Source organism: Gigantopelta aegis, chromosome 12, assembly GCF_016097555.1.
Source record: "Gigantopelta aegis isolate Gae_Host chromosome 12, Gae_host_genome, whole genome shotgun sequence".
NCBI lineage: Eukaryota > Metazoa > Mollusca > Gastropoda > Neomphalida > Peltospiridae > Gigantopelta > Gigantopelta aegis.
In genome coordinates, this window is record NC_054710.1 from 22967138 (window position 1) to 22980459 (window position 13322).

Below are 13322 nucleotides of genomic sequence, written 5' to 3' on the forward strand. Positions count from 1 at the left end.
ATGGTGAGTTCATGTTTATTATTTCATTTCAGCGTATTTGCAGTTATTTTCGTTTAGAAATAATATATTTTTAAAAATTATTTCATTATGTAGCCGGCCCTCATTTTCCAAGTCGCTATACACGGCGGTCGTTTATATAAAATTCTAAAATACATTATACGGTTGTCGTATATACAGCCAGTTTTGCCGTATTTTGTATGACTTTTCACAAGAAGAGTTCCAAATTTTAAAAATGAAGCGTGTCATGGAATTCCATCGATCGTAGTTCAATTAAAATGTTTTGGATCATACAATAACTAGGTTTGGTATTCAAAATGAATGTAATTTCCATTTATAATCCATATTTAGAAAAATAAGGCCCATTAAATCCGTGATTGATCGCCTTTAAGCTCAATGTAGCGACGAGCAAGCAAAGGGTCGCTATTCTAAACGCATTCAGACTCAGATTATATGCATTTTGTGTCCAGCCTTACGTACATTAACGACTGGGGTAATAATGGGAATTGTGCCGAATATGTAAAGTAGGGTGATGAATGCATTAAATCAACGTGACTCTGCCATTTTAGTGAGAAGTAGATATTGACAATTCTATTTTTTACAAACATTGATAAAGACTTTAAAGGCATTTAAACATCCAGACGCAACTTCATATGTTTATAATATGATGGAAAATACCTTTAACAAATGATTTTCACCATTGACATATTTTGAAACAACCATATCCATGGTTTGTTTCTTTATGAAACGTCGGTACTGCGTAGCTATGGTGACCGTAAAAAAAAACAGTCACTAATTGTAGTTGTGTTTCTTGATAATAGCGCGTATACTTCCGTAAATGATATATAGATAACGTGTTAAACATTCAATACAGCTTTTATAGGTTTAATTAATACTAAATTAGTTGGGGTGGGGGGTGGGGGGTGGGATTTCAACAATAAATCACATTGAAAAAGTATTAAGCCACTGAGGACCAAAACGTTTTTATATAGTGTTCAACAGAAATAAAAATAATATAATATACAGCTATTAGCCAAACAAAAGCTTTCAGTGATACAGTTGTAGAACACAATTGCACATTTGATTCAAAGTTTACTCCTCTCTCTCTCTCTCTCTCTCTCTCTCTCTCTCTCTCTCTCTCTCTCTCTCTCTCTCTCTCTCTGTGTGTGTGTCTAACACTATTTGGTCTTGTATGACATCTCATGTTCTAGTTCTTGTTTTTTAAAAGCCACAAAAACAAACACAAAAAAAAAAAAAAAAAGCCACAAAAACACAAAACAAAAATCCCCCAAAAACCCCAACAACAACAAACAAACACATATTTAGTCACTGAGTGTGAATAAAAGAAATTGTAGTGTTTTTTTGTGTGTGTTTTTTAAATAAATTAAAATACAATATAATAATTAGCAAAAAATCACAGTGTTAAAGTAATTTTTGTTGCATTTGCATACACTGACAAATTATTGAGTGACAGTTACTGTATGGCAAAAACATGTTGTATAGTGTTTCAGAAATTGATATGTATTACACCAACATGGCCAAATGTATGTCTTTTAACAGGCTGATGTGAACATTTTTTTATTGACTATGAGGGTTTCATTGCAAATTTCTCAAGTAACTAATAATTAAACAAAATCTTTCTATATTCAAGATTTCCTTGTATTATTTTGTTTGTCATTGTTGTAACTGTACTTGTATGTATTTTGCAAAATACAAATTGGTGCTTTTCAAACAAACTATTTAAGTTACGAACATCAGAAATATAATCATATCATTAACTGGTAAGTTCAAGACAAACGTTTCACATAATATTTAAAATGACCAATCAAAACCAATTGTTCATACATAATGTTAGCACATACTAACAAAACTGTGATTGCAACTGACATCTGCATTTTAACAACACCAATCATGTTTTTTGTTTCATTTTTGTTTTTTACTAAAACATGCTTGTTTTATTTAGTTATTGAAACAATTTCCTCGTTCCAGCCAGAGCACCACGACTGGTATATCAAAGGCTGTCTATGTGCTATCCTGTCTGTTGGAAAGTGCATATAAAATATCCCTTGCTGCTAATGAAAACATGTAGCGGATTTCCTCTCTAAGACTATATGTCAAAAATACCACAAGTCTGAAATCTAAATTCCTGTGGTGGCCACGTGGAAGAGTCGGTGGAGCATAGTTTATATTCTGTTTATCCTCCCCCCCCCCCAAAAAAAAAAAAAAAAAAAAAAATATAATAAAAAAAAAAAAAAAAACAACAACACAACAACAACAAACAAACAAAACCCACTAAAAAACCCAAACAACAAAAACAACAACAAAACAACAACAACAAACAAAAAAGGATAAAATGAAAAAAACAACACAAAAAAACCCCTCCAATAATAACAACCCCCTCCCCCCCAAAAAAAACAAAAAAACAAGAAAAAACCCAAACAAACCCCACACCATCAAACCATGCAATGTTCTTTTTTTCTAGCATCTGGTTCTACAGCTGGTCCAACCACACCAACCACTACGCAAACCACGCCAGGTATGTTCATATTAATTTCTAATTACCCGTAACTTATACTTATAAAAAGCAATATATAGTGTTGTTTTGTTAGACTTTCAATATTAAGACATTCAGGATTATGTATTTATAAATAAACTAAAATTTGTTTTTCTCAAATATGCATGCATTTCAACTCGTGTATACTCATTAGTGTGTGTTTACATATACATTTTGTATAGTCCGTCCCATCCTACAAAAAAAATGTGTAGTTTTTTTGTTCTAAATACAATACAATTTCAGTTTGGTTTGACGTGAGAAGTGTTTTGTAAATAATAATAATAAAAAACCCAACCTATTTTGGTGTGCAATTTAGAAAACAATCGGCTCAGTAATAAATAACATGTAGTAAATTCCATAGTATGAAAAAAAGGCTTTAAACAATGTCGCCATGACAATATGACAATAAAAAGAAAGACAAAAAAGATGGAGACGTTTTGCTCAGCTGAACTTTGGAGTTCCCATTATTTCCGGTTTAGTGCAATGCATTCTGGGAAAGGTCATGGGTCAATGTTGCCTACTTTTGACAGAGGGAATCGAGTAGGCTTATACGTGATTTACTTCCTGGTTTCAAATTGTTTTTTTTAATGTAAAACGCAAAAACAAAACAACACAAAATCTGCTCTCTCTCTCTCACTCTCCTCTCTCTCTCTCTCTCTCTCTCTCTCTCTCTCGCTCTCTCTCTCTCTCTCTCTCTCTCTCTCTCTCTCTCAATAATACACCAACATGGCCAAATATATATCTTTTATCGTGATTTGTGGTTGTAGCAGGCTGATATGAACATTTTGTTATTGACTATGAGGCATTCACTGCAAATTTCTCAAGTAACTAATAATTAAACAAAATCTTTCTATATTCAAGTTCCGATTATTTCCGGATTAGCGCAATGAATTCTGGGAAAGGTCACGGGTCAATGTTGTCTACTTTTGACAGAGGGAATCCAGTAGGCCTATACGTCATTTACTTCCTGGTTCGAAATTATTTTTTTTAATGTAAAAAAAACAACCCAACAAAACAAAACAAAATCTGCACCAACTGCACAGATAAAATTTTGTAGACAAATAAATTCCAAACGGTCCACCAAAAGGAACTCTACCTCAACATTTATATAGGCCTAGCAGCCGAGTTATTTTTTAATTGTGTTTAAAACCGTTCACATTGGAGTTGAATATCGATAAAAAGTATACATTGCGGATCACTGATTTAAAAAACAAAACAAAAAAATAAAAAAATAAAAATAAAATTGCACAAAACCAGTACATTGTGTTGTGCACTGATGAGAAAAACGCGTGATTCAAAACGTGGTGTCAAATAAGCTATACCAATATTTACTTTCTTCTTTTTTTTGTAATTCAATACAGGCATAGGACTTTTTCTGAGAAAGTCGAAAAATATCAAAATGTTGAGGGCAAAATTATCACTCGAAGAAAAAAAGAAGTGTATACTATTTTACAAAAGAAAAGAAAAGACAAAGATCATGGGTTGTAAAAAAAATAAAAAATAATAGGACAATCGACCAATGTTTTAGTACATACAGAGAATGTTGAGTAGGCCTACGTGATCAGTAGTAGGTATATAGCATAATTTGACATTACGTTTTGTATTACGTGCAACTTTAAAAGTAAGTCATGTGGGAAGAAAATTGCACGCAGCAGACAACAAAATATTATACTAATTTTTATTTGCAAAATATCAATGTTCTACATTGCATATGTGTTCCTCTATTCAACTTCAAAAAGTTATGTTTGAATCACTCGTTGTGTGTGTGTGTGTGTGTGTGTGTGTGTGTGTGTGTGTGTATTCAAAAAGTAGGGGAACCTTAAATATTATCAACTATTAGACAGAATATACTTTTTGACCACAGACATCCTAGTAAAGATCGTTCAGTCTCTTTATCAACACACCGACACACATTCCATAGTTTGCACATGATTCACGCTGTTGCCTCGTACACGTGCGTGGGGTGTCATTCTCGATTTTTGACAATTTCCAGGAAGATCCATTAATCACTGCGGGACATTATTTCTGTCAATCTTCTTCTTTTCGTTGATCATGCAATTGTTATTGTTTTGTTTTTAGTCATTTTTATTGTTTGAATTTGCGATTTACTGATAAAAAAATCCCAACGTCAACTTCAAATTTCACTTCTAACCTCAATCGTCCTTCAAGATCTTTGGTGGTTGTAATGTTTCCCAATTAATTCACTATTATCATATAACCATTCCTCACAGCTAATATACCTTACAATTTTGGCAATTATAAACTCTCATTAGTGTTCCCCTACTTTTTTGAAGAGCATACATATAAATGGCGGGTGGCAGAATAACATTTAATTAAATCGTACATGAATAGTTAAATATACATGTATAAATTACATTTGAATTTAGTTGTAAATATTACACTGTGACAGTATCTACGAGAACACGGTTTTTGTCGCGCATTTAATACAGAGGCAAGAAGCTACATTTGTGCTAGTTGCGATGGCGTCAAATTACCCATGGAGGCGACTTTAGAACTGTCATTTACTAAATATCGAACTAAAATGTTATTTTAGAAGTGTTACAGGATAACCAGAATTCGACTTTTTTATATATAAAATATTAATGTAAAATATCAACCTCGTCAAATTCTAATCAGTAGGCCTATTTTTTTTTCTCGACAGAGCCTTGACCAATACCGTTTATAAAACTCATGTATCATTATTTTAATGGAAGTGTTATTATTTGGTTTTCAGACGAGAAAAAGATTACTTTCTGGATTATAATTGCGATAGTGGTTTTCTGCGTTCTGAGTCTGATTGTAGCAATAGGTGTATATCTGGCACTGAGGCGCTCAAAACAGAAAGACGAAGGTATTGTCACAAAATTATTCTTTGAAAATTGTGAAATGGAGATACTGACGCGTTTTCAGAGCTATTTAATGTACATTATTGTGGAATGTGAAGTTTTAAAAATGTAAGAAAAAAAGGAAACCTAACGGGGAGGAGCCGGGCGGGGGGTGGGGTGTGGGGGGTGGTAATGGGTTGTCACAGGCCCTCTGTGAACTCTGTCTGGGTCCGGTAATGGCCACATTGATTTATTAACCATTGGCTATCAAATGCTAAACATTTGGTGATTTTAAAATATAGTCTTAGATACATTTTCCAATTAGTAGCAAAGGATATTTTATATGCACTGTCCAACAGACAGGATACGACATACCACGGCATTTGACACACCAGTCCTGGTACACTGTCCGGAACAATAGCCAAATGATCCTATATTGACCAAACTCCAGGCGAGTGCTTTACCACTGGGCAACTTCCCCCACATAAAGAAATATTAAGTTAATTCACACGTCACTGACATGACGTGATGATGAAAATGATAACTGGTAATAGCGCCATACTCAAGAAATATAGAGTTTTACAGCAGCATAGTTATAAATTTCATAAACTGTTTCTAACATGGCACATATCACGGTCTTTGATATACCAGTCGTGGTGCACTAGCTGGAACGAGGAATACCCCAATTTGCCCACTGAAGCGTTTACGGGGATTGAAACCAAACCGACCGCGCATCAAGCGATTGCTTTACCACTGATCTACGTCCCGCTACGACAACGTTGATATAGAATTAATCAATAATTGAATAATTTATTCTTCATCCAGTTGTTTTGTTTTTTTCACAGAAAATCCACAGACGCCATACAAGATAATGGAAAACGAGGTAAGCATTCAGATCTCCAGGCTTGTACCACAAAGCTCGAGGTTTCCATGGCTGTATCTAGCGGTGGTGTGGAGGGGGGGGGGGGGGGGGGAGAGAGAGAGAGAGTACATTTGTTTAAAAGTGGCCATTTTTTCTCCATGGAGATGAGGGGGGGGGCGTAAACCACAGGTAAAGCGCTTGCTTGATGCGCGGTCGGTCTGGGATGTGCTATACTGTTTGTGGTATGGTGCACATAAATTATCTCTTGCTACTAATGGACAATGTAGCGGGTTTGACATCCAAAAGCCGATCATTAATAAATAAATGTGCTCTAGTGGTGTCGCTAAACAAAACAAACTTTCATGGAGATGACTTTCCATTATTATGTACTCACTCTTTTCGTACTGCCATGCCACTTATGTTTGTTTTGTTGCCCTGTTTTCCTGTTGATATATTGCAGCTTTGAAACAATCACAGGCATTGAACTATTGAAAAAAAAAAAAAACCAGTGCAGATAAAAAAAAAAAAAAAAAAAAAAAAATCTTTACAAATTACCATCAAATTGCATAGGTTAAATATTTTTTTTATACAGGTATGAAGACAACTGATGGAACAGCCAGTATAGAGGCATGCTCTGTTCTACCTTTAGTCTCTGTGTACTACCCATATCGGTGGATCCATCCAACTGATTGTTTTTCTTTTCTCATTCCAACCGATGCACCACAACTGGTCAAAGGCTGTGGTATATGCTCTCCTGTATGTGAGAAAGTGCATATATATACAGAATAACTAGTTAGTGACGTCGGATATCTGCTTTATCTGTGAAGGTAAGAATGGGGATTTCTCATTCGGCCTGAAAAGGATAAAGCAAATATCTGACGTCACTAACTAGTTAGCATCTTTATCTTGCAACCCAACAAATAATGGAGTGGATCAGTATTTTATAGCTGTTTTAACTAAATTATACGAATAATCTGCATAAACAAACGCTTCTGTGACGTCTCCCTTGGTCCGCAGTAAGACATGACGTCACCTATATACAATACCTCTTCATTTCCAGTTTTATAAATACATTTTAAAATACACCTCACAACAAGGGCGTAGCGTGATCTGGACTGGGGTGGGGGAGGGGGGGGGGGGGGGTCGCATATGAACCAAGTGGATCCTTTTTCTATTTTCTTTTTGCACCACCAGAAACTCCATATGTATAAACATGTATGTTTTAGTTTTGAAAGCGGACCATTTGCTTCGGCGGTGCGGGGAGGGGGAGGGGGGGGGGAGTCGTGTGAACCCCCCAGCCTACGTCCCTGCACAAAGTAGATCATAAACAGTGTCAATTTATTTTCATTGTATTAAATTCATAATTGTAACTGAACTAATGTATTAACGTATGAAGAGCCAAATCTGTAACACCCTTTTTTTACAGAAAGAAACAACATTAAACTCACACAAAAGTGTGAAACATTGGAACAATGTAATTATGCTATTTATGCATGGGTCGTGATAGACTGAAAATGTCAATTTGGATTTAATGTAACATTACATTATAGAGAAACATTTGAGACTGTTTATGTTGCAACTGTATTTCTGCATGAATGTTTAATGTGTGTATATTGAGTGTGGCCCCTTGAAACAGTGACTTAATTACATTTGGATTTGTTATGCTATCGGCGGATAAGTGGCCCGATTTGAGACGCAGTCTGGCTAACGGAAGCACGCTGATTCGCGCCAGATATCACTTGTGAATGTTCTTCCTGTTGTTGTTCTGTGATAGAGCTGTAATTATTTATGGACTATGTATTCTTGTGCCCCGTTATTTGATGATATCTGTGGGTGGAATGTTGGATTGTCTCAGTTTTTGGACGACGGTTTTTCGTGATGTTTGATTCGTAAAGCATTCGTTTAGCAAGTTACCTTTCAGAGCCATTGTGGACATAATTCTTGACAGTTTTCGTTCAGCTATTTTTGCTTTTAAAAAACAGTTTTCGGATTTGAAATCTGTGAGTGGGATTGTACGAGTTGAACTGTAAAATGGATCGCCGTTGTTTAAGAAATCTTGTGGACGTCTGGAGGCATACACTTTGTAAATGTAAACAAGGTTACCTGGATCCTCGTCACCTGCAGAAGAAAATATTTTGGGAAATAAGAGCCGTATGTCTGTTAAGTTTTCATCAGTTTTCGTCTTTGTCTGACGTTCGTTGAGCTCGAGATACTCGGTGCCGTTGGAAGTTGTTTTTAATACATCCCATTGAAGATTGTAGTGTTCAGAGACACCACGAAGCCCGAAACGCATGTCATTAAGCCATAAAGTGTTAATTAATGGTTCTGTGGTGTCAGAATCTATGAGTTTATTTTCGATGCTACTCAGTATACCTCGCAACGACGAAGGTTCAAGTTCGGAACAATCATGTTTAAGTACTGACAGAATGAAGTCTGCAAGTAGGGGATCGAGTTCATCGGGAGGAATTTCATTCAGTGGACAATTTTCGCCTTTCGAACAACATTTAGGTCACTTACTCTCTTTTTTTAAAGTGTTTTTGTTTTGTTCGCCAGCAGTAAAATCATGTAAAGCATTTTTATCAATTTCAACAAATCTTAAAGGAATGCTTAAGCAAAGCTTTTGGACTGGTATGCATATTCAACGATATATAATGCACATTATTGCTTAATGTCAACAAGTATATTATTATATTTACATAATACAATGGTTAAATGTAACAGCTATTAGATATAACAGGCGCAGCCATTTTGTTCCATTCCAGTCAAATGATATTCTCTGGCGAGCTGGTGGTTACGTAATACTTAGCGCGTAACGTCAGGAATGAGTCTTAGAACTAGAGAAACAAATCTACCTGGTTTTAGCGGGATGATAAAATGGTCATGCATTGCAGTGTTCTGTAATAATATATATCCCAGTAAGCCAGCAATAAGTATATATTATGTTTCAATACAAAATAAACCACTATTGTCAAAGTGGCTACACAACAAGTCAAAATAAATACATCATGTTTTGTCCATGCATTAACCTACACACTGAAACGATACGCGAAGTGTGTTCTTAGTTAACTGATCTATGCTGTTAGTTGCCTCTACCTGTAATTCCTGATTGGCAGGTGTGTATTTGAGTGGTAACCAAATGAACCAATTAATTGACGCTGTCGAGACATGAAAATACATACCGGTATTGTGTAATAGTACCTGTCGCCCCTAAAATAGAAATGGACATGGTTTATTACTGTAAACAGTTCTGTAAACTAATCATTAAGTAGGCTTCCCCATCTAAAACCACATACCTGACCAATTACGTAGTCCCAAATAAAAGAACATTATCACTTGGATATCGTAGGTTTTCGTTTTAGCTCCAACGTAGCATACCAATGGGTCTAATAGGGTACATTTTCCTTTGGACGATTTAACAGAGAAAAATACTATTACCCCATTTGGTTTCGTTAATGCAACTTGAAATATATTTAGTTAAATAATTTTATTATATTATCACGTCATTTATGTTGTTTTACAAGTCAGGTTGACAAAAGCCTTGTCGAAAAGTACTGCTTTTGTTTACACTGTGCATACATGATTTGGTCAGTTCTGAGCTGACGTCACTTCGCCCCAAGCTAGCTGTACCGGACGCCTCGAAAAGGAAAGAAAATGGCTGTGTCCAGTTAGCAGGAATAATCACGGTTTTTTTATTAACACTTAAATTACACGTTTTTCATTTGTTAAAGTGTCAGTATGTGTTGGTGGTCCGGGTATGCATCTTTCCAACACATAAGGCTCATGTTTTAGTTTACTTTCCGTTTAAGTCTTCGACACAATCTTGTTTGACATTTGTCACTACCTGTTCACCTGTAGGATTATGGTTAATTTTGGACGTTTCATCAGATTCCATCCTTTCGCGTTCAAGGTTTTCAAGTTCGTCAAGTACCTACGATAGTTCTAAATCGGTTACATCGTTCGAAATTGTTGTGATATTTAGAGAATCGTTTTCATCCCACACGACGTCAAACATACGGTCATTTAATTCATCCATTTTGACAGCAGACGAAATATTGTGCCATACAGAATTTTGTTTAAATATATAAAGTAATATTTCTTATATCTGTTCTTAATTTTTTTATTTTTTTTTAATTTGAAACAATATATTTTGTAATATTTGTATAGTCATTACTAAAACGCATGTTAGGTTTGTTATGATTCTGTTATTACAGTCAAAGGTCAACATTCCTAAGAGCCAAGTGTACGTGATGTCACATCATGTGTGACGTCACAAAGTCATAATCTGCTAGTATACGTTTATGACTTTGCTTTAATCAGTCATCATAATCCGTCGATAGAAACAGTGGTTACAGGATAAAAGATCCCTTGCTGCTAATGAAAAAAATATGGCGGGTTTCCTCTGATGAATACGTCTCAGAATTACCAAATGTTTGACATCCAATAGTTGATGATTAATAAATCAACGTTCTTAAAGGAAACATGTCACGAGACCATATTATAGCTCATTTTAAAAGCAAAATGATATAAAAATAATATACAAATAAGTTTATAACAATAAAATACGCGTAGTTAACTTAAAATGAAGAAATTACGCCAATCAGTATCAAAGTACGATTTATGCATATTTATTCGTGAGCGTTCGGGAAAAAAAAGGTAAGTGACGTCAGAGCCGCTGTACTCTTCCATTGTTGTTAACTGTTTATATATGGAGTAAGGGCCTTACGATCTTTTCAGTCCAGCAGTGCGGTACTGCGCGGCCTTTGGGTGTAAAAATAAACAGTTTAAACGATCGGGATTGTCTTTTTACGGTTTTCCAAAGCATTGTATCCGAAGAAAGATGCGTGTATTTTATCGCAAAACAAAAGATTGGACACCAACACCGCATAGTACTTTGTTGTCAGCCTATTTTAGTATTTACAGCCCGGAGCCCGAACGTTACCCAGAGACTAAAACAGTACTCGGTTGCGAATGCCGAGGTGTACATTGTACATATTTGGCACAAAGATACACCTCAGCATGATGTATTTATATATGTTGGTTTTTTGGGGTTTTTTTAAAGAAGCGATTTTTCATGTTAGGCCTACATAACAAAATCTGTATTCACCGTCCGAAGAAGGAAACGTTAATAATTAATTAAATATGGCATATATAAACATAGGATTTGGCATGAGGATACATCTCAGTACGATGTATTTAAATATGTTTAAAAAAAATTAAAAAATTAATGATTTGAATGATTTTAATCTTCGGGCGGAGTACGTCACAAAAACGTTCCTCATCGCCCGAAGCCCCAAAGTAACACGAAGTTCAATACAAAATAAACCACTACTGTCGGTGTCGAAATAACTATTATGTTTCATCCACGGGCTGACTTGAGAATCGGAGTGTTGTTTTAGTTAATTGGTCCTTTCTTTCCGTGGCCTGCACATGTGATTCCTGATTGGCAGGTGTATGTTGCAGGGTATCGACCAGGTAAGTGATTACCACTGTCTAGACATACGTACAAAACACTTGCCAGTTTTTTTTAAGATCACAGGGTATTGTGGCGTAACCTGTCGCGACTATAGTACAATGTTAATGGACATTGTCAGCCGCCCTGCTTCATTACTGTAAATAATGCTGTAAAACCTTTGATTAAGTAGACTTTCCCATCTAAAATTACAAAACTGACCAATTACGTAGTACCAAAGAAAAGAAAATGATCACATGGGTATCGTGAGTGGTCGTTTTTACTCTAACGCACCCTACCAATAGGCCTAATAATATGCTTCTTTTTTTTTAAAGAGAGAAAAATACTATAACCCCATTTCGTTCTATTGATGCAAATTGAAATATATTTAGTTAAAAAGTTGATTATACTCTCAAGTCATTTATGTTGTTTTACAAGTCAGGTTAATGAAAGTGAAGCGCCTTGTAAATTAGAGCGTTTGTTTACACTGTGCATACAGATTTCATGATGTACAGCCCGAACATGAAAAATGCGATATTTTCAAAAAGAAAAAAAAAAAATTTGTTCTACATTTATATTTTTTACATATTTAAATACATCATATCGAGCTGTATCTTTATGCTAAATATGAACAGTATACACCTCGGCATTAGCATCCGAGTTTTGGATTTGTCTCCGAGTTACTTTCGGGCTCCGGGCTGTAAATTGGTCGACCGGTCTGGTCTGGCACCATCGGTTTCTCCACAATCCGACTCGCTATCCGGTTTTTTTTCAGTATCACTGTTGTAAGTAAATGTGTGTCTTTCTTCATTTACTAACAGCTCAAATTGATACTGCAAAACGTTTTGCGAACGAACACTCATTCTTTTGGTAAGCTGTGCAAGTCTTAGATTCTTTATGAGTGGTACGGACTAATGCTTTTAAGTGTAAGGCTTCAGATCAAGTGACGCGTCTCTGACGTCACGGACCTCGTGATTGCCCTGCTCATTAAAGATCGGCAATTTCCGCTAAGAGCTCGTATCTGGGGGGGTTTTATGGAGATATTTTAAGTAAATAATTTTGTTGAATTTTTTTTTTAAGGTGATTCAATTTATAATTAATTGTACATGGTTGGTGCCAAATATAGGTTACGTGACATGTTTCCTTTAATGGTGTCGTTAAACAAAACAGACATATAGATAATAGTCTTAGAGAGGAAACACGCTACATTCTTCCATTAGTAGCATGCAATCTTCCATGTCCACCAACACACATACAGAATAACACATACCAGGGCATTTGGTATACCAGGCATGGTGCAGTGACAGGAACGAGAAATAATCCAATGGGTCTGCCAGCGGGGATCGATCCTGGACCGACCTCGCATCTAGCGAGCGCTTTACCACTGGGCCACGTCCCGCCTCTGTCCCCTTCTTGTAAATAGTCTAATTTCATTGGTGTTTAGCCCTGGACAAAACCCTTATACCCCGCGTGGGTGGAGTCAAATCTTTTGTATCCCACCTGCAACATCAGACTGCTGTTATTGTATTAATGCGCCATGTAGAAATTTGTCTGTTAATAACGTAAATAAAACAGTTTTTATTTGACTGTTGCGAAGCATTGTAATAATATAGCTGATTTTGATTTTGAATGGCG

The 13322-nt window shown here is 35.8% G+C and overlaps 2 protein-coding genes across 2 annotated transcripts in view; one reads left to right on the forward strand and one right to left on the reverse strand.

Moving 5' to 3' along the window:
- The window catches only part of LOC121385900 (scavenger receptor class F member 1-like), a 231507-nt gene that overhangs the window by 97023 nt on the left and 121162 nt on the right, over positions 1-13322 (reverse strand). The gene's annotated exons all lie outside the window — the stretch shown is intronic.
- Positions 1-13322, forward strand: part of LOC121386386 (probable inactive serine/threonine-protein kinase gdt6) — a 58287-nt gene that overhangs the window by 42991 nt on the left and 1974 nt on the right. Inside the window, exons 5-7 of the mRNA XM_041517265.1 lie at positions 2480-2533; positions 5286-5402; positions 6222-6259. Coding sequence (XP_041373199.1) covers positions 2480-2533; positions 5286-5402; positions 6222-6259 — 209 coding nt within the window. The remainder of the gene's footprint in view (positions 1-2479; positions 2534-5285; positions 5403-6221; positions 6260-13322) is intronic.